General features: G+C 53.3%; 9 protein-coding genes across 9 annotated transcripts; 6 read left to right on the top strand and 3 right to left on the bottom strand.

The window, feature by feature from the left end:
- Positions 1–5: 5 nt before the first annotated feature.
- Positions 6–912, bottom strand: J4E86_006201 (uncharacterized protein; the record flags this gene model as incomplete). The annotated part of the gene is made up of 3 exons (XM_051446732.1): positions 6–301; positions 355–801; positions 852–912. The coding sequence occupies 3 exons, from the start codon at positions 910–912 to the stop codon at positions 6–8; spliced, it is 804 nt and encodes a 267-aa protein (XP_051302307.1).
- Positions 913–1,231: 319 nt separating this feature from the next.
- On the top strand, positions 1,232–3,614 carry J4E86_006200 (uncharacterized protein; the record flags this gene model as incomplete). The annotated part of the gene is made up of 3 exons (XM_051446731.1): positions 1,232–1,313; positions 1,376–2,770; positions 2,821–3,614. The coding sequence occupies 3 exons, from the start codon at positions 1,232–1,234 to the stop codon at positions 3,612–3,614; spliced, it is 2,271 nt and encodes a 756-aa protein (XP_051302306.1).
- A 30-nt stretch (positions 3,615–3,644) lies between these two features.
- J4E86_006199 (uncharacterized protein) lies at positions 3,645–5,314 on the bottom strand (the record flags this gene model as incomplete). The annotated part of the gene is made up of 2 exons (XM_051446730.1): positions 3,645–5,050; positions 5,098–5,314. 2 exons carry the CDS (start codon positions 5,312–5,314, stop codon positions 3,645–3,647), a joined length of 1,623 nt encoding a protein of 540 aa, XP_051302305.1.
- A 513-nt stretch (positions 5,315–5,827) lies between these two features.
- J4E86_006198 (uncharacterized protein) lies at positions 5,828–7,077 on the top strand (the record flags this gene model as incomplete). Its single annotated transcript, XM_051446729.1, has 2 exons — positions 5,828–6,031; positions 6,088–7,077. The coding sequence occupies 2 exons, from the start codon at positions 5,828–5,830 to the stop codon at positions 7,075–7,077; spliced, it is 1,194 nt and encodes a 397-aa protein (XP_051302304.1).
- An 86-nt stretch (positions 7,078–7,163) lies between these two features.
- On the bottom strand, positions 7,164–9,274 carry J4E86_006197 (uncharacterized protein; the record flags this gene model as incomplete). Its single annotated transcript, XM_051446728.1, has 4 exons — positions 7,164–7,405; positions 7,462–7,859; positions 7,974–8,525; positions 8,616–9,274. The coding sequence occupies 4 exons, from the start codon at positions 9,272–9,274 to the stop codon at positions 7,164–7,166; spliced, it is 1,851 nt and encodes a 616-aa protein (XP_051302303.1).
- A 1,620-nt stretch (positions 9,275–10,894) lies between these two features.
- On the top strand, positions 10,895–12,079 carry J4E86_006196 (uncharacterized protein; the record flags this gene model as incomplete). The annotated part of the gene is made up of 3 exons (XM_051446727.1): positions 10,895–10,982; positions 11,029–11,524; positions 11,707–12,079. The coding sequence occupies 3 exons, from the start codon at positions 10,895–10,897 to the stop codon at positions 12,077–12,079; spliced, it is 957 nt and encodes a 318-aa protein (XP_051302302.1).
- A 298-nt stretch (positions 12,080–12,377) lies between these two features.
- Positions 12,378–13,623, top strand: J4E86_006195 (uncharacterized protein; the record flags this gene model as incomplete). The annotated part of the gene is made up of 4 exons (XM_051446726.1): positions 12,378–12,615; positions 12,667–13,157; positions 13,213–13,282; positions 13,340–13,623. 4 exons carry the CDS (start codon positions 12,378–12,380, stop codon positions 13,621–13,623), a joined length of 1,083 nt encoding a protein of 360 aa, XP_051302301.1.
- A 722-nt stretch (positions 13,624–14,345) lies between these two features.
- Positions 14,346–16,089, top strand: J4E86_006194 (uncharacterized protein; the record flags this gene model as incomplete). The annotated part of the gene is made up of 3 exons (XM_051446725.1): positions 14,346–14,595; positions 14,649–15,608; positions 15,659–16,089. 3 exons carry the CDS (start codon positions 14,346–14,348, stop codon positions 16,087–16,089), a joined length of 1,641 nt encoding a protein of 546 aa, XP_051302300.1.
- Positions 16,090–18,023: 1,934 nt separating this feature from the next.
- Positions 18,024–19,767, top strand: J4E86_006193 (uncharacterized protein; the record flags this gene model as incomplete). The annotated part of the gene is made up of 4 exons (XM_051446724.1): positions 18,024–18,195; positions 18,257–18,463; positions 18,523–18,690; positions 18,752–19,767. The coding sequence occupies 4 exons, from the start codon at positions 18,024–18,026 to the stop codon at positions 19,765–19,767; spliced, it is 1,563 nt and encodes a 520-aa protein (XP_051302299.1).
- Between the last annotated feature and the right edge of the window lie 611 nt (positions 19,768–20,378).

Here is a 20,378-nt window from a genome sequence, read left to right as displayed (position 1 = left end):
TCTGATCAATTTATCGTGTAGCCACCATCCACAACCAATGCATGCCCTTGGATGAACGATGATTGTGCCGAACACAAGAACAGCACTGCGTCAGCGACTTCCTCTGGCGTGCCCATTCTCTTCATAGGCGCTATCTCAATAGCAGGCTTCAAAGCTTCCACCATAGCTGGCAACGTCGTAGTCATGGGTGTCTCAATAACGCCAGGACAGACACAATTCACGCGTATCCCATCATCGGAGTAATCGATAGCGTTTGCGCGTGTCATGTTGATGATGGCACCTTTTGAAGCGCAGTATGCCGCTGTAGGATGTTCATTAGTTGAAGTCTTATATATTACGACAAGGTCAACTTACCAGCACCCGGCCTCGCTACGATGCCGAGCTGACTAGCGATATTGACAATAGAACCCCTCTGCTTCGGATGCTCATCAAGCGGCTTCTGCTTCAACATGTTTCGCAGCTGCGCACGGCAACTAAGCCATGACCCCTTGTAGTTGATAGCATTGAGTCGATCAAAATGTTCGGTCGTCATCTCTACAGCTTTGATGACATTGCCTCCAAGCACACCAGCACAATTGACTCCATAGTCGAGCCTCTTGAACTTGGAAAAGGTCTCATCGTTGAATGAGTCGACGAACTTCTCATCAGCGATGTCGCCAGCTCGCTGGAAGACCTGAGCGGAAGGGTTGATGCTCAGGATAGAGTCCCTGGTCTGCTCGAGAGTCTTCGGGTTGATGTCGGTGATGGCGATTCGCGAACAGCCTGAACGGGCGAAACCCTTAGCTACGGCCGCACCAATGCCTGATCATCATGAGCATGGCAACACAACGTCGCATAAGATAGCCACCTACCAGTTCCTCCAGCGCCTGTGATGACGGCTACACCTGGGAGTAATCTTGCAAGCGATGCCATACTGCTATCATGTGGCGGTGAAAGCGTGATCTACCGAGATACGCGCTCACTGATTGCCCTGATACACGCATAAATGCACTCAAGAATGGTTAAGGGATAGCGTACCGACACGACGTTCTACCGGCGATACGTTCGGCGGCTATCCCGTCGAGTTCCGCTATCTTGGAGTAAGCGTTCCACCTACTCCGAAGATACGCCTTACGCTAACCACGGCGCTATTTACCCCGCAGACATAATTGGCCGAGGGCAAAACCTTGAAGTAAAGACCAAGACCCACCTCGCTCCAATTCACCTCCAACTCCAACAATTCTCACACCACATGCACGGACTCGCTCACGTTTGTACCCATTGCTCCAGAAGCTTCAAGCGAGCAGAGCATCTGATTCGCCATACTCGTACACGTTCGTGCCCTCAACTAAGTGACTCCACGATGAAGGCGTCGTCAGAACTGATGTCAGCATAGATACTAGAGAGAAGCCGTACTCGTGTCGATGCGGACAAGCGTTTACACGCCGTGACCTGCTTACTAGACATTGGCGCATCACGCACCATGCTGGCAATCCTGATGCAGAGTCGACAACGTCGACTGAAACAGCGACGACAATAGACGCACCGGCTTTGAACGTCCCCAGCGCTGGGGCCGTCGAAGCGCATCTCGTCCCGCAGGTCCACGCAAGCCAGCTTGATTTGCAACATCCTCCGCCCACCTACCAAGAACTTCAGCCGGCGCCGCCGTATCGCGACGAAGGGTTTGAAGATTTCCGTGACTTTGTAAATTTCATCGATGGTGTTGGACTATCCGCTCAATGGACGCCTGAGTACGACTTTGACTGGATGCGCCTAGGAGAACCTCGTCAGGAGTCTCGGCGGCACTCCCGAGAACCAGAAAATCAGCCTTCCTCACCAGGTGCAGAGGATATTGGCACACCTTTCAGCACATGGTTACCATCAGCTCCAGCTGACGATGAGGTCCATTTGCGATCCAATACGCAGGATGGCGAAAAGAGAACGAGGAACGGGACATACAATGTAACGGATGAGCACCGAAACTTCTTGGTATCCTTACTTGAGAGCTTCGCTCCTCCCATCGCCGACTTCCAGATCCCTTCCCGTCATACCCTTACTAGGTATATTACCGCGTTCTTTGGTGGCTTTCATTCGCATTTTCCGTTCATACATGCGCCAACTTACAAACCGTCATGTTCGCCTCTGGAGTTGACACTGGCCATGTGCGCTGCTGGAGCGCAGTACTGCTTCGAGCGAAGAAGCTCCGAACGTCTCTTTCGTGTCTCGAAAGCCATTGTCTTCGAACGCCTACGACAAGAAGAGTCGCATTTCGGGCCACAAACTCTTTCCTTCATCGCTTCTACGAACATATGCTCGCCAGAAGCGCATTTCATTAGCAGACGCACAGGACCGTGGTCGCCTTTGGACATGGCGAAGACCCTACTGATTCTGGTAGGGTTTGCGACATGGGAAAGGAAAGACCTACTTCAGCAAGCGTTCGCACTTCGAGGCCTTCTAGTGCAGTCACTTCGAGATATTGGTCTCAAAGAAGAGGAGCCGCCCAGGACTATATCGACCTCTAGAGCAGCAATGTGGGATAATTGGGTACAGCGCGAGTCATCCAGACGTACAAAGCTTGTGGCCTTTTGTTACATCAACGTGCATAGTATTGCATACAACATCCATCCTCTGCTTTGGAGCAGCGAACTTCATCTGCGACTCCCTTGCTGTACACCAGATTGGCAGGCTAGTAGTGCCGCACAGTGGGCTGCGCTACAACGCGACGGACGCGAGGATCACATGCCCTTTCAGCAAGCGTTGTCGATACTTTTGCAGGGAACGACAAATGAGGGTAAGCTACTTTGTCAGAAAAGTGATTGAACGTGCGTTAACATATTCCAGAACTAGTACACCCCATACCCAGCCCGATTGGCAATTACATCCTTCTCCATGCACTGCTTCAACGAATACATGTAGTCAGGGAACTCTCCTTCCCGGCCACATCACCGGCGACAATATCAGCTGCAGAGCTACAAGTCATTGGCCGCGCACTCCGCGCATGGACTTCTCTCTGGCAACAAACTCCAGAATCAATGCTCGATCCCAACAATGAGAGCGGACCCATCCCTTTCACATCAAGCGCTCTGTTAGTTGTAGCCTACGTGCGGCTCTCCCTCGACATAGGACCTTACCGTCATCTAGAGTCGCGCGACACCGACGTCATAGCCAACGGTCTAGCAAACCTCCCAGACATTGAGCGCAACGACAATATACTGTCAGCCCTGCTGTACTCAACCCATGCGCTCAGCATCCCCGTCAGATTAGGAATCGACAGGGTAGCGCGCAGCCAAGCCTTCTTTTGGAGCGTTCAGCATGCTATATCGAGCTTCGAGTGCGCCATCTTCCTTGGGAAATGGCTGTGCTGTATTCCACGGCCGTTCCGCGAGGAGTCGTTGTCGCGATCTGAGCATCGAATCCTTCACTGGGTGAGATGTATCATCAAGGAAGCGTATGCGGTGATTGACTTTGAGGATGCTGAAGAGACTGATGGTTTCTTGACTGTACCCAGCGAGCCGTTTGCGCTTGGTCTGGCTGTGCTGAATATTTGGTCAAGGTTCTTTCGTGGTAACACGCAGTGGCAGTTTGTTGTGAATCTCGGGTTGAGCTTAGAGAAATACATCGCCAAGCTGGCTTGAACTATATATTCGCTCGAAACCCACAGCCCCTCATACCTTATCATTATGCATCTTCTCATCATGAGCCTTGACAGTATCCATAACCTCACCATCCCCATCAGCAAAAGCCCTATCCCCGAATGCAATCGCAATCTCCTCAAGCGAATGATTCGCTGTCTCAACATAGTAGAAGTGCGCCAGGCCTGCGGAGAAGAGACAGAACCCTGCGATGACAAGGTAAAAGTACCCACCAATACCTGCAAAAGCGTCCGGCGAAACCATGCCGATAATGAAGTTGAAGACCCAGTTTGACGTCGTCGCAAGCGCCATGCCCTTACTGCGGCTGCGGAGCGGGAAGATCTCCGCAGGTAACAACCATGGCATTGGACCCCAGGTGAAACCGTAGACAATGTTGTAGAGCATGATGAAAGCGAATTGTCCGTTTGCGCGGGTCATAATGGGCATGGAAGCTTCTGTGAAGGCACAGACGATGCCGAGAAGGGCTGCCATGAGAACGCCGCCGAGGATGAGAAGAGGCTTGCGGCCCCAGCGATCGGCTAGCCACCAGGTTGCGACAGTGGCTGCGGTGTAAGGGAGCGCGTTCGCGGCGGTGTAGAGAAGGGACTTCTCGTCTGAGAACCCGGCGCTGGAGAGAGTGGAGGGGAGGTAGAAGGATATGATGTTTATGCCGTTGAGTTGAGCGAACATTTGCACTGTGACGCCAACGATTGTACGTTTGCGGTAGCGGGTGAACATTTCCATCCAGCCAGCTTTGCCGAGCTCAGCCTCGTAGACGACGGCCTCCTGGATTTCGAGAAACACCTTTTGCACGTGCGGGGCGTCGGTATCGCCGCTGGAGTGCAGGTCTGCGACTGTTTGGAGGCTTTCTTGCATGAAACCGTTGTTGGCTAGCCATCTTGGAGTTTCTGGGAGGAAGAATGACATGACCACTAAGATGAACGAGAGGATGATTTGGATGATGAACGGCCCTTGCCAAGATAGCGCGTCTGGAAGCATGAAGTGGAAGCCGTAGTCGACCCAGCAAGATAACATGTAACCTGCAATCAGGCATGTGTATTCAATGCCGACCATGAGACCTCGAGCGTGGGGTGCCGCAATTTCAGTTTGGATGATGGGGACTGTCATGGATAGGAAGCCCACTCCGAAGCCCTGAATCGTACGTCCGACGACGAAAGTTGCGAAACCTGGGGCGAAGATCTGGATGAAAGCCGAGAGGAAGTAGATCAGGCCACCGAGACGGACAGTGCGCTTGCGACCGATCATGTCTCCAAGACGTCCGGCGATGAGAGCACCCACAGCGGCGGAGGCTTGTAGGCAGGCAACCAATATTCCTGTGATGGATGGATTCACTGCTGCTGTGCTACCATCTGCGCCACCGTACTCGCTGAAGAAACGCCTGACGAATACTGGGTTAACCAGTAGGCCAGACATGATACCTAGCGGAATCAGTATTGTTGATCAACATGCAAGTACCCGAACACACCTGAGTTGTAACCAAACAAGGCATCACCGAGACTGCCAAAGCCACATGTTGCGAACAACAAGGTCTTGCCCTTGATAGGGTACCTGGCCGTGATCTTCTTCGGCTTTAGCTTGCTCTCAAGCCATCCCTGTTCAGCAGCGACCTGTCCAGCTATTTGCGAGGCGCGTTGCTGGATGTTGGCGCTCTGACTGGCGACTGAGTTACTACGGGCAGCCATATTCTCGACCAGTATAGAGCAAGATATGAGTAGAGAAGTAGTGCGTGTTACGGAGCACACGGAGGAGATGCGGTGGGATGATGGAGAAATCTGGGGAAGCCTGACAGCTTTATCGTCCCCAGATCTCCGCAGTGGAGCGCGTTCGGCATCATCGCCTGTAGTCAGGTCATGTCACGGTTCCGGTCCTAACGCTGGCCCTGCAGCGAAGAAATTTGGTCGGCATATACTAGTGTGTTTCTCGAGAAGTTGATCAACGCTGTAGCGCTAGGGGATGCTTTGTCAGCCAATCAGAAGCGCTCTTCTCATGAGCCGCGGAACCGGTGCTGGGGCAGAAAATTCCGGGCTGGCGGCTCCGACTCGTGAGCATCGGAAGGTCAGCAGCCTGCATGAGCCGCCGGAACCGTACTGCAGTCGCTCTCGCACTCGGGTAAGGACGCCTGGCCGGTGATATAGTCAGGGCCTCAAGATGGAGACATCAATTCTAATCATTGCCGTACACTGTGTTTCACAGTCATGTCTTCAGCTGATGTTCACGAACCCGAGAATTCCTCTGGGTCTTTGACGTCGCCTGAGAACCAAGTCACAGCGCCAATGAACACGTCCTTCGTCCTGAGCCCATCCAGGGTATTCTCATACGAGCATGGTCCAGTTCCAAGTCTTCCAACTCCCAGGCACATTCGCGTGAGGATTGTGGCTACCGGTCTTTGTGGTTCTGACGTACGTATCGCCCGCTGTGGTCTGTAGTGTGTTCATCAACGTTGACTGCGATCTAGGTACATTACTGGCAACATGGGCAAATCGGAAGATATGTGGTCGAGAACCCGATCACTCTCGGCCATGAATCTGCTGGTATCGTCGATGCTTGTGGATCATCCGTCACAGGGCTGTCGGTGGGTGACCGCGTCGCATTGGAACCTGGCGTAGGATGCAACACCTGCGAGACATGTCGCAGCGGCCGATACAACCTGTGCGAGTCGATGCAGTTCGCTGCCACCCCTCCCTACAATGGCACGTTATCGACCTTCTACTGTCTACCCGAAGAATGCTGCTACAAGCTGCCGTCACACATATCCTTCCGTGAAGGTGCCCTGGTGGAGCCGCTAAGCATAGCTGTGCATTGTTGCGGCCTCGCTGGAAGTCTTCAGGGCAGGTCTGTGGCGGTATTCGGGGCCGGGCCCATAGGCTTGCTGTGTTGCGCTGTGGCACAGGCTTTCGGCGCTGCGAAAGTCGTGGTTATTGACGCAGTGGCCCCCAGGCTGAGCTTTGCGACCGACTTCGGTGCCGATGACGTATACATGATGGAAGCTGGGTTTCCAGAAACGAATGCTCAGAAAGTTTTGGAGAAGGCTGGGCTGGCTACAGGGTTTGATGTTGTGATCGATGCAACAGGAGCAGAGCTATGCATCAACTGTGGTGTAGCTGCGTTGAAACGCGGTGGAGTCTTCGTTCAAGCTGGGCTGGGCTCTCCTAAGATCACATTTCCAATCGGCCAGATTTGCGACAAAGAAGCTACGCTCAAAGGAAGCTTTCGATACGGGCCAGGAGACTACAAGCTTGCTATCCAGCTACTAGAGTCCAATCGTGTTCAACTAGCTAGTCTTATCACTCATGAGTTCGCGTTCTCAGATGCGGAACAGGCTTTTCAGAGTGTTGCGGATAGAGTCGGCATCAAGTCGCTCATATATGGACCAGGAATCGATAGGGCGTTCGCAGAGGGTCGCACCGAGCAGCATAGGGGTGTGTCTGATCTCCCGAGGCTCTAGTCTGTGATGCGCTGAACACATATCGCAATAATTGAATTGCTCGAATTGAGACGCGTGCCCACCAAAGGATGTTTGAGATGCGACAGCTAGAATTGTGGCTCGTTCCAGACGGAATCCCAGAACCAGTATAGGCCGTTGCCAGTAACATCAACACCATTTTCATCGCTGATCCAGTCCAGCTCGCCTTCGAGGTTGAAGTCTCCGGCGCTAGCATTTGTCCAATCATTGTGTTCGCTAGGCAGGTGATCCATACCACTGTCGTTCGTGCCCCATCGCGGGACTTCAGCTGTGTTGTCACGGGAGACGCTGTCGAGGGCGGCGGGAAACACTGTGAAGAGTATGTGATTAGATTGGTACGCAGCTTCGGGAATGCATCAGTCTTACCTCTCTGTACTGACGCCATGCTCTCGTGAACGCGCTGCATGCTGTCAACTGTACTCTGTTGCTGTCTGTTGTGTCCACTCGGTGGCAGTTGCGTCGGCAGACGAAGGGTGTCTTCGACAGACATCTGCGCGGTCCCGGTGTGCGATCTCGTCATATCGCTCTCGCCAAAGATGGCATCTGCTTCTCTGCGCAGTAGCATCTGGATGACGTCTTTGAGGACCGCATTACTCTGCATTGAGAGCTGTGTCCTTTTGCCAAGTAGCTCTTGCAAGCGAAATATGCGTGTGATGGTCCTTTTCACTTCCTGTGCTCTGTCCGAGAGTGGGTCAGACAGCGCCAACACAGCCATAACGATGGCAGAGTTGAACAGATTGATAGCCAAGAAAGCTACCAGGTGGCTGTCAGTGGCTAGCTGAGAAAGCCGTGGTAGTTCAGTCACCTTCGATGTTCTCAACGCGGCGTCCCACCATTGCTCCGTGCTCGACATATGGCTTCTGTTAAGCGGGCTAGACCCATGAACCGCATGAAATGGGGATTCGGTGTTCGTAAGGCTTGCTGGAGATAGTGCGTTGCCATGCCCGCTTTCCGGTTGCGTCCTGATGAGGCGGTCCACTTGTTTTGCGATTAACGGGCGATTAAAGATGATGAGGAGGTTGTCAAATGTCAGCTGGAGGGACAACGCTTGCAGCTGGTGCACCCGTCCGGTGCGTGATTGATCCGTACTACAGTCAGCAGCCATATCTAGTAGAAGATGGGGCGGCAGACGTCGGCGCCACGCCCAAAGCTTCTCCGTCACGTCCGTGATCTGATCAGTGTATTGTGGTCCGCTCGGCCGTTCATTGGGACCCACCGCCCGCATTCCGAAGATGGTCTCGATGATGGGTGACGCGATAAGGTAGAGTTTGTTGAGCTCTCGTTGGTAGGACGAGTAACAAATTGTTAAATCGGCTTCTGGGGGGTTCGTCCCTCTGAAGTAGGGCGACTCGCATACGTCGATCGGGTGGTGTGTATTGCAGTCCTTCTCGTTGATCCCGATGGGTCGTCCGTACGTAATGGAAGCGAACCTGGTCAAGTTAGCTAATGATGCTACAGTATACGAGGAGGCTCAGACCCTGTACTGAGGTCCTTCGTATCTCCAGGGAGGGGCGCATTACCGATCCCATGTGTAGATAGTCCACCAGACTCTTTTCCTCTCTTCGCCATAGTGAGGGTCGCCTCGTAGCGGCTGGCGGTGGAGGCCGATGGCTTGTGCCGTTCGAATGGTTGCGCCTAGTAACGCAAAGGATAGATTAGGCTTCCCATGGTAGACATAGTAGGAGCCGAGCAAGATACACGTCTGAACAGACGAGATGGTACTCTGGTCCATCAGTTCAGCCAATTGGGAACCCGCGCCTTGAACGAGGGACTGCGACCAGGCGTGCCAATCCTCGTCTGGAAAGTCCGGATCCACGTCCTTCTTGTGGGACTTGTACCATGCTCCCATTCCCACAACTATAGATAAGAGGAGGAGGAATGACTTCTGCGACGGATAAGCAAGGCCATCTTTGATAGAGTCGAGTTTTGGCCGGAATCTTGGCTCATAGATGACCAAGCTAAACCAATGCACCGAGTCGAAGTACTCTTCCAAGAGTGCCCGCATCATGTCGATTGGCGGCAGAGAATGACCGAGAATAGACGCTGTAGGGCGTCTCTGAGTGCGATCCAGACGAGACGCTGGAGCTCTGCCATAGACATTGCCGCCCGGTATAGCTGATGTTGTCCGGCTCAATGTTGGCTGACTTCCCAGTCGGTAGATCTGGTGTGCGATATCCATGGCCGAATTGGCTTCACCTTCTGCGATACTAGCACGCCTGCTCTCATCGCGACTGTTGCTCTCCGGATCTATAGTTTGATGCGTACCTTCATGATGCTGAATTGGAGCCTGCGGTTGCTCATGCGAAGCTTCGCGGGAGGGGCCTTGGGTGCGTCTCCTCTTCGATGCGCGTGGAATTTCGGCATTACCTACAACGCATTCCACGTTTGCTCGGATGCAAAGCGCGCAAGGACGCGATATGTCGCACTTGGATACTCAGTCGGCGGCGCGCGTGACAGGCGGTGGGAGGGCGTGACTGACTCGGCTCTTGTTGCGACGAGTCCTCTCACACGCCTTGCTGACCCTGGTGGGTAGCTGACGCCCGACAGCGGCATCAAGAGTTGCCGAAGACATTGTTTGGGTGGTGCCATGGATGATGTTGCGATGGAACGGGTGAGGGCGCGCACGCGTCAGGCACGCCCGGTCAGCTGCGGAGCTCGGCGAGGTTTGCACGGTTGCCGTCGATGCCGCTGCCACTGCACTTTCGCGTCGTTTCCGCCCACCAATGGCATTCTCATCGCTTTGCGTGTCGCCGAATGCGCTTCACAGGTGATGAAATAGGCAGTGTTAGACAACTCGCGCGCCTGATTCTCTCAGTCATTCCGCCTCGATGTTACAGATCTAGCGCTTTCACCAACCTCATCAGGTCAGCACCAACAATCATCGGATATAGCACCATATCGCTTTCTGACATCACCGAGCGTGATCGCGGTCATGGAACGTGGCCAAGATGGAGACGCGCCGTCCGAGGTCTTCGTGGACGAACAGCCGCCTGCAAAGCGACGGCGAACATCAGAACAACCTGCTCGGGAGGTGGGCTTGATGCGAAGCGTCCCTGGTGACAAGTTCACGGGCTTCGTGGGCAGTGCCAGCGGCATCTTCTTCATTAGGTCAGTCTATGGTGCGATCCGACGCTCTGCAGTGCCTACAGACCGCGAAACGCCCGGCAGCGACATCGTGCCAGGCGAAGACGACCATCTGTCTCTAGTGCAACCGAATTCCTCCGGACGCCTATGGCGGGAAGCTGAGATCTCACACGGTCAAACCTCTCACATAACGTTTCGCGATCTGGTCGCTTTTTCTGGGAGCTATTTTGCCAATTGGCACCCGTTCTACCCCTTCGTACACGCCACAACCGTCCTAGAGTACTTCGATTCTTATGCAAGAAATGGCTTTCCCGATCATGGTGCTTCGGAAGACCTACAGCTGGTGATAGTGCGTTCGATCATGTCCATCTCGCTTGCAGACCATCGACAATCGCCAGCGCTACCGAGTACTCGACATCCTGCCTGTATTGTCTTTCCATCGTATGATGCTGCTGTAGATAGTCTCCGCACGATACTTTCTCGTCCCACGACAATACTCACGCTACAAGCCGCGCTCAGTGTGCAGCTCTTCTTAGTCTCTATGCTTCGCTTGAATGCCGCCTCCCGTCTTGGAGGGCTGATTATGCGGATGGCTGTGCAGCTAGGGCTTCATCGTTGCCCAGCCAGATTTTCGACCTTCACATCAAGCACAAGAGAGCTTCGGCAACGCGTCTTCTGGTCACTTTATGCTGTTGATCGTCTTCTTGCCCAATCCATGGGCCTCCCACTCGGCCTACCTGACGACGATATCGACGTCTGCTTTCCCCTCGCGGAACACCATCTGCAGACGCGCGTCGAGCCTCGTAAGTTAGGTAATGTTTCTTTTGTGCCATATCTCACAACCTGCAGGTCGTGAACTCCACCTGCTGCACCTGGTTGCCCAGCAAGCCAGGCTGCGTGGCGAAATCATCGAATTGCGCAACAAGTCGCTACACTACGTTCAGCATGATCCTGACCGAGCGACATCAATCATAGCTAAACTTGGCCAATGGTGGAACGATGTTGAGGACTTCATCGACCCGGATAGCCGATGTGGCGCTTCTCATTACGCGACTGTAGTGTTGACACTACTTAGACACGAGTTGATCATCTCGCTGTATCGTCCCGTCTTAGCTACCGGTAGTAAAGATGTCGCTTATAATGCCGCTTTAGAACAGTGCATCAGTTCTGCGCGTAGCATTATCACTACCTTGCACAACGCTATCCAGGGCAAAGATGGGTCGCAAACTTATCATTACCAATTGGCTCTCCTTTGGCCCTCCTGCACCTGGGCTGTGTGGATCAGCACATTCATCATGTTCTACGCCGCCCACGAGGGCCGCATTGATCATAGCATCGTCATAAGGTAATCAATATGTCGAAATCGTGTTACCTTTACTAACATTAACAACCAAGATTCGCAGATAAAAGTCTCGACATACTTCAACACCTCACGCTACGCGGCAGTGCTTGGCCTGAAGCAAGCTCGGCGGCCATTCGAGACTTACAGGCTCGAATGCTGCAGAAGTCGGCTCAAATGGTTTCTAGATACGACTCGGAGGTCGCGGGAGATGCAGGCATTGCTCAAAAAGGTGATTTGAACGTACATTCAAGCCTGCACGAGCAGTCATTACCTACCCGCAACGATCATCCAGAGCAAATCGGTAGCCAAAGGAGGAATGATGTAGATCCTCATCATGACCCGCAGTTTCCTCCATATGATGCAGCGTTCGATTCCAGTACGACGAGCAACCCGAACCGCAATGCTACTTTTCTTGAGCGCAACAGCTACTGGAACATATTCGTTGGGACGGAGGGTGCCAACGCTTCATCAACAGAGTACTCCAACGGCCTAGACCCTTTCTCTGGCTTCGACATCCCCTTCTGGTTCGATCAAGAGCAGCATTGGGATTTCACATAGTTTCAAGCGCCAGGATAAATCCGAAGTGCTGGGTGTGGTGGCATGGTTTGGGAGCGTCGGACTTTGTTTGTCCGCGCTCCCCCGCACTTACCCTTATCCAGCGCACCAGTGGCGAGCTCGGCAACAGTCCCATCGTCGACGAAGTGTGAATATGGGGTTTCTTAGTCCGGACTATGAGGCTTAAAAGATACTGCGCATAGAACACCTCAAGAGATATCAACTCAAGTGCTTACCGCCATTACGATCACTCATTAGCCGTTACTCCCTGTCCGAACCCAACATTTCATCAGCCACCAACATGCGCACGCACTCTATTGCGACTATGGGTGCCGATGGCATTGGCCCTGAAGTTATCGATGCCGGGGTAAAAGTTTTGAAGAAGCTGGCACAACTTGACGGCACATTCGGACTACAATTTGAAGACTACGACTGGAGCTCTGAGACCTACAAGAAGACAGGCCAATATATCCCTGATGGGGGATTAGAGAAGCTCAAGAAGCATGATGCGATCCTGTTTGGTGCTGTAGGTGCCCCGGGTACGTATCATATGCTAAGTCTTATGCAGTGTTGGTACTGAATCCTGACAGATGTACCTGATCACATCTCCCTCTGGGGCTTGCGGCTCGCGATTTGCCAGACCTTCCAGCAATATGCCAACGTGCGACCCACCAAGATCTTCCGGGGAACATCATCGCCTTTGCGCAACGCAGAGCATGGCGATCTAGACTGGGTGATTGTACGAGAGAATTCTGAAGGTGAATATGCAGGACAAGGAGGCCGGTCGCATAGAGGCCAGAAGTGGGAGACTGCTACGGAGGTCTCGATCTTCACCCGCCATGGTGTGGAACGACTTATACGCTTCGCCTTCGAAACAGCCCAAAGTCGGCCGAGGAAACAGATAACGGTCGTTACCAAGAGCAACGCGCAGCGCAATGGCATGGTTATGTGGGATGAGATTGCTGCCGAAGTTGCGAAAAACTTTCCTGATGTCAAGTGCGACAAGATGCTCGTCGACGCCATGACGTGCCGGATGGTACTTGATCCGAAATCTTTGGATACGATAGTTGCAACAAACTTGGTGGGTAACACACAGCGTACGGTGTTTTCACCTCGGCTTTGACTGACTCGTCCAGCATGCGGATATTCTTTCCGATCTCGCAGCTGCACTGGCAGGCTCCATTGGCATCGCTCCTACCAGCAACCGTACGTATCTTTCATTTCCACATGGTTGCATCCATTGCCCATGCTAAGTGTTACCAGTGGACCCCACACGCCAGCATCCGTCCATGTTCGAACCGATTCATGGCTCGGCTTTCGACATTACCGGCAAGGGTGTCGCAAACCCAGTCGGAACCTTTTGGACAGCGTCTGAGATGCTAGCATGGCTAGGCGAGGAGCAAGCGGCAAAGAGATTGATGGAAAGCGTGGAAGCTATCACGGAGCGAGGCATTGCCACGCGCGACCTGGGAGGCAAGGCGTCGACAAAGGAGGTTACTGACGCGGTCTGCGCTGAGCTAGAAAGCATCTACAGCAAGAGTCAGTAGAAGCCAGGGTCAAGATGGGGTGGGCCTGATGATGCGGCAACGTTAGCCGCTGGCTCCAACCTGGTGGAGCGGACGTTGTCCGGTGCAAAACCTGACTCGTAGCCGATGCGATTGTCCTTTAGGCCTACAACGCCATGTGCCAGCCATCACGATAGCTTGAAACGCCATATTGTAAAGTTCAGAGATCAGCAACACCCGTCCACATCCGCGCATGTCGATCGTGGCTACGTTACCTTTGATGAAGCCACCACTGCCACGAAGCCATTGTTGGGACCTTATGTGAACTCTAAAGCAGAGCCTCTGGCGATCTCTTGTTTCCCCTATGCGGTCGCACACCCAAAAGAGGCGACGATTGACAGCATCTCCATCGGTCGCATTAACCCGAGGCATGCTGGTATCACTAGCCGTCTGCAACATGAAGCAGTGGATACCTGTGCGACCAACCCGGAGCTAGCCCCCGCATCCTACCCATCCTTCCCCGCACACCACCGAATCATCATTCCCTGTATGCAGTCGCCCAAGCTCAACTGCCGTGGGATTAAGGCATCCCCCACCACCACCACATTATAGTGTCCGTCGCATCTTCGACAATTTAGGATTGCTTCCACGCTGCTTCCATCTATCTGCTGTGCGATCTAGATTGCTTCTTTGCATATCGTTTATCCTTCCACGTGTGCTCCCTTGCGCTACCATTCCAATCACACCGCGGAAATAGAGTTACCATGCCTCTGGGTATACTCCAAGACTACAAGCTCGAACATGTCCCTGGGACAGCTCCGTTAAGCGAGCTTGGTCGCATTGATCTCGAGATCACGAACGATGTTGATCGCGGGCTACTGAAGCATGATCCTTCTGGGCAGATCGTGCTGGTGCCGCAGCCTTCTGATTCGCCGAACGACCCCTACAATTGGCCAAGATGGAAGAAGGAGATGTTCACCGTCGTCATCGCATATGGATGCGGCGCTGTAGGAGGTAGGCTCGCGACATCAAGATACCACATACTGAGCTAATCGCATGTTTTGTAGCTGTCGGTCCGCTGCTCACACCAGCTTTCGTGCCCCTGGCAGAACAATTCAACGTCCCATTACAGAGGTTCACTCTCGGTTGCAATGGATCCTGTATCGTCGCCATCGCAGTGGGTAGTCTCATCTGCAACACCCTGGCCGTCAAGATTGGGCGACGACCAATCTACCTCGCAACCACAGTTGGCCTGGCGGTGTCCTGTTTCTGGGCTGCGGAAGCTACCAGCTTTCCCTCTCTGGCGGCAGCCCGAGCCGTCCAAGGTCTTTGCATGGCACCGTTTGAAGCACTCATCCCAGCATCCGTCGGAGACATCTGGCACGTTCATGAGCGCGGATTTCGAATGGCCATCTTCAATCTTGGTGTCCTCGGTGGTATCAACCTAGCGAGTCCAATCGCTGGATCCGTCATCCAATACGGCTCTCACCGCATCGCATTGCACGCAATGGGCGGTGCTTTTGTCATCATGCTCATCCTGATTATCTTCTTCATGCCCGAGTCCGCCTACCGCCGCCACGACGTCATCAACATCGACACGAGCTCCAAGAATGTGGAAAGTGACGCGGTTGAGAAGGAGAAGTCCGCCGAGCGCGTCGAAGACTATGCGGTCCAGTCGTCCGTCTCTTCCGAGGCCCCATACCCTTACGTTAAGACCCTCATGCCATGGTCTGGTTACTGGGACCATGTCTCCTTCTGGCGCACATTTCTACGCCCCTTTGTGGTGATCATGAGCCCGGTAGTCATGTGGGCGACCTTGCTCTTCACCATCTGCGTATCCTGGCTTGTCTTGATCTCCATCACGTTGTCGCAGATCTTTTCCGCGCCACCATACAGTTTCTCCGTGAGCGCGGTTGGCGCAACGAACCTGTCCTCGTTCGTGGCGTCGTTGTTGGCCACGCTGGTAGCCGGTCCGATCATCGATGGTGTGGCGAAGTGGATGTCGACACGCAACAAGGGTACTTTCGGTGAGTGCAGACGACCCAAGCTGTGATTGCAAGCAACTGACAAAATTCAGAACCCGAGTTCCGTCTCCCTGTAATGATAACCTACCTGATATTTACCGCAACCGGCTTCTTTGCTTGGGGCCAATCACTCCACAACCGCGATCCGTGGCCCATCCCAGTCATCGTCTGCATGGGTCTGATCAACCTGGGTGTTCAGTTAGGAACTACCGCCGTCGTAACCTACGTCTCCGACTGCCATCGCGAGCAGGCCGCCGAAGCCTTTGCCATCATGAACTTCGTCAAGAACCTTTTCGCATTCGGCCTGACGTTCTACGCCAATGATTGGATCGCGGTACAGGGTGTGAGGGACGCGTTTTATGTCATTGGTGGTACCACTGTCGCTGTCACACTTTGCACGATTCCAATGTACATTTACGGCAAGCGTGCGAGGAGTTGGGTGAAGAGATGCGGAGTACTCGATAGTGTTCTCAAAGCCGAGTAAAGGATCAATCGTGCGACGAGAAGAGCCTGCGTGTCTCGTGAGCGTTTCCCAGTGTATTCCAAACTCTAGAATGTATTACCGTAGCAATATTTTTCCAACCTCTTGATCGTGTCATACGTCCAGTGCCGACCACAGCGTGATGAATGGCCAACATCGCCTTCCAAGCGTAGGCTGGTCCTGCGGCTGCCGACAATCGGTATCTGTGGTGGTTGACTCGTGTGACTCAGGACGAGCCGCCTACCTGACTCAGCCTGACTGGCATCGCAGCAGCATCTGCCAGGCACTCCTCTCGAGTTCTAGAAATAGTTTTCTTGCCATCTTGCTGGATCAGTGGGAGCTCGCTGCATGTTCGGTGCTATAGGCATTTCGCAGTCTTTCAGTTGCTGCAGGACTGACACCGGTGGGAATGTATCGCCGGGGATCTGGCGAGAAGCGTGCGCACCACTATTCGGTCGACCTTCGGCTGCCCTGGATGTCTTGCGCGCTCCGTCGTTATCAGAGACGGAATTGCTGTGTCTCGACGGAAATACTTCCGGGGCTGCCGTCGCGCGACACTGTGCTTGTAGCCAAGCTGTCAACTGCTCGGTCGTCTGCAAAGGCAGGCGCTTCCATTCTTCAAGCTTTTCTGCTTTTGAACCTTGTCGCTTTGGTGCGTGCGATGATGCATCTGAAAGCCTAACGTCGTTCAACCGTATTAAGTCTTGGTTTTGGACGACAGTGAGTGTTGCGGAGAGTGCAGCCTCGGTGTCTGCCAGCCGCTTCTCAAGAGCAGTGATGTATGCGGCTGGAAGACCTCGCTTACCACCCTCTTGATAGTGGCATGGCAGCGATGATGTCTGGCACTGAGAACAGCATGGACTGTGTTGGTTAGATGAAGTTCTGCAGCTGGCATGCGGGTTACCCACAGCTTCCGATCGCACTTGCACTTCTTCGATCTGCAATTCTCGCATGCGATGGGATTCAACTGAACCTCCAGGTCGCAATGTCAGTGTATTTACCACAGTGCTGGACGGATTCGCGCACCGCTTCAGTCATAGTGGGATGATGATGGAAAGTGTTGGAGTTTGAGGAGGCTGGAGCTATCCGGAAGGTGTGGCTTGGTGATCTGTGCGCCACGAGGAGAGCCGGCCCCTAATGGCAGGCGCGTCAAGCCTTTCACGTCATCTCTCCGACGCGACAGCATCTACTTCAGGGCTTGAAACGACATACATGACGAAGAGCAATGCTGCTGAGCAGGATACGCATCGTGGAATGGTGCAAGCTCCTGCTGAGACCCGCCTGCGAATCGATTGCCGTTGCGGCACTACCGCACAATGTCTTCCGCCTGAAGAATGCCCGGGTTTTTGGCCCGCCGATCCAGCCTCTTTCGCACTTCGTCGCCCAGATCAGTCAAGAAGTTGGCGATGCTGTGCGAAAGAACTTGTGGAGGGGCAGGAGATTTTCCCCCGCATTCAACCTTACCTGTTGCACCACGGACCGCGCCATACATGGCTAGTGCTGAGGTCTATGTCGGGCATCGGGTCATTTGAGTCCAGCCCTGCATGCACATTCACGGACCTGAGTACACGATTTTGATATTGAAGCTGACGGTGTTGAGTAAGGCAGACTAGCATAGCACGGCATTTATCCGCACGGCAGAGAGAATTAGCCTCATATTTCCAGGTATGGAGCAATGAGACTTGGTGGTGGCTGTATCGTCGCAAGACAGACATTCGTATTTCCTTTGATCAACGGTCATGCTTTATCATGAAGGATGCGTCAACCGTACCACCGGGCACAAACCCCGCAAAGCCAAGAAGAAAGCGAGGCAGATCCAGCATCCCTTAGTCGGTTCGACGGTTCCTTGAACCGGTGAGGTGCTTGGCTTCGAGTATGTAAGTTGAGAAAGTGCCATCCTGACGCTACACTGAGTACCTATCTCAACCGGAAAAATCATGGCACCAGCAGTTGCAGGCCCTGGTGACGGTATCATCGAGCGTCTTGTCGCCGCCGATACGGTACGATGGTGGAACAAGCCAAACCTCCGACGTCTCTACCTATTGCTGGTACCTTTCTGCTTCTTCATTGAGTCTACTTCTGGATTTGATAGCTCGATGATGAATGGAAGTAAGTAGTTATTACTACAGCGCTGCTTGAGATGAAACACTGATCCAGTATACGTCATCAGTGCAAGCTCTCCACTACTGGCAAGAATACTTCAATCATCCCAAAGGAGGCCAACTCGGATTACTTGTCGCCTGCTACAACCTCGGCGCTATATCGAGTATTCCGTTCGTTTCCATCGTGTCTGATCATCTTGGAAGGCGGAAGAGTATCGTCTTGGGGTCCACGATTATGATCATCGGAGCAGTAATGCAGGGCTTGTCGCAGAACCGTGAGTACCTTCAGCATGCTTATTGCATTCAGAGATCCTTGCAACTGACATACATGTAGTCGCCATGTTTATCTTCAGTCGAATTTTCCTTGGCCATGGTATTGTCTATGCAATTATCTCCGGCGCCGCTCTTCTCGGCGAATTAGGCCATCCCAAAGAGCGACAGTTTCTAGGTAGTCTCTTCAATGCATTCTTTGGAGTAGGCTCCGTTCTCGGTGCGGGTATCGGTGAGAAGTTCCCTCCATCGAAGGCAGATGAATGCATGCTGATCTTGGCTCCGATGTGTAGTCGTCCGCACACTACTCATTCCGAGCGACTGGTCTTGGCGCCTCCCCTCCATCCTCCAAGCAGGCCCTTCTGTTATCCAGATCATCTTCGCTTTCACGGTCCCGGAAAGCCCTCGATGGCTGGTTTCGAAAGATCGGAGCGAAGAAGCTCTTGAGATCTTGATCAAGTACCATGCGGAAGGCGATGCATCGGCTGAGCTACCTCACCTTGAGATTGCTGAGATCAGGAAAGCCCTGGAGTTGGAGAACGAATCGCGACAACGTGGCTGGGCCGAGCTCTTCCAATCCAAAGGCATGCGACACCGTGCCCTTGTCGCCGCCGGCCTTGGCATTTTCGTCCAGTACAGCGGCAACAATCTCATCAGCCAATACCTTGTGCCTATCCTGGAAAAGATCGGCATTGAAGATAGTCATACCCAGGTGCGCTACAACGTCGGCTCAGAAGCATGGGGCTTCCTCATGGCGCTTGTCATGGCAACTGTCACACCCCGATACCCACGTCGCAGGATGTATCTGCTGTGCGCGAGTTGCTTATTGTGCGTGTATACCGCTTGGACCATTGCTCAGGCTCGTAATCGCCAGACTGGGTCTAAAGAGACAGGCTATGCGGTTCTGGTCATGATCTTTCTCTACAAGCCCGCCTACAACATCGCCTACAATGCCCTCACATATGTCTACATGGTCGAAATCTTCCCGTACTACGTCCGAACCAAGGGTCTCTCATGGTTTCAACTCTTCAATCGTTGCTCCGTCATGCTTGGATCGTTCACCAATCCCATCGGACTGGAAGACCTTGACTGGAAGTTCCTCTTCGTGTACATCGCTTTGCTGTGTTGCGAGATTGTCTTCATCTACTTCCTGTTCCCGGAAACGTACGGAAAGACATTGGAAGAGCTTACTTTCTTGTTTGAAAGTGAGAAGGATGATGCCGATGCGCTCGCTGCAACCACCGCCAAGGTTATGGGTCAGGATAGCAACGCCATCGAGCTTCATGAAGCGCCAGACAAGAAGGCCTAAGTCGCAAGTAAAGTGGTGGCTGGGACTGAGGTCGATAGATCTTGCAAATGACGTTGCATTTGGCGCTCACAAGGCGGGTTTTGAGGCCGCTTGGAAGTGAGCCGCATTCCTTCGAGCGGGTATGAAACGGTCGTGGACGAAAATAGTGGAGATGGAGATGCACAATTTGTGGCTGTTCAGCACAAGTCAGTGTTGCTCGCGGTTGTCTCCGGTAATGAATCATGAACTAGTCCTCCCTTTCCCGTGTGAATTTTCTTGCATCGCTCATTGTGGCTCGCAATGAACACTTCGGGGTCGTGCAATATTAATGAAGCCATGGCTGACATCAGCTCAACACCTTTGCAATGTTGCCCGTCTGCCCGTTCAACGTTCCAATGTAGCATGCGGCGCAGCAACATATCAGACCATACCCTGCATACAACGCCTGAAGAGGCTGGAAACTGCGCGGATCTCCACTTCCATCCATAAGTTTGTTTCGACAACACAACGCACCAATGACTCGCTCTTCTATGCGACCATGACACCGATCAAGCGACAGCGGCTACAGAAGACAGATCTCCGACTGATCGGGACCTGTGGGGTATGTTCCGAACGAATGGGAATCTGGCGGC

Source organism: Alternaria arbusti, assembly GCF_024043155.1.
Source record: "Alternaria arbusti strain BMP 1465 chromosome Unknown scaffold_7, whole genome shotgun sequence".
In the NCBI taxonomy this organism is placed as follows: Eukaryota; Fungi; Ascomycota; class Dothideomycetes; order Pleosporales; family Pleosporaceae; genus Alternaria; species Alternaria arbusti.
The sequence above is the reverse complement of the archived record's forward strand: the minus strand, read 5'-3'. Positions and strand labels throughout refer to the sequence as shown.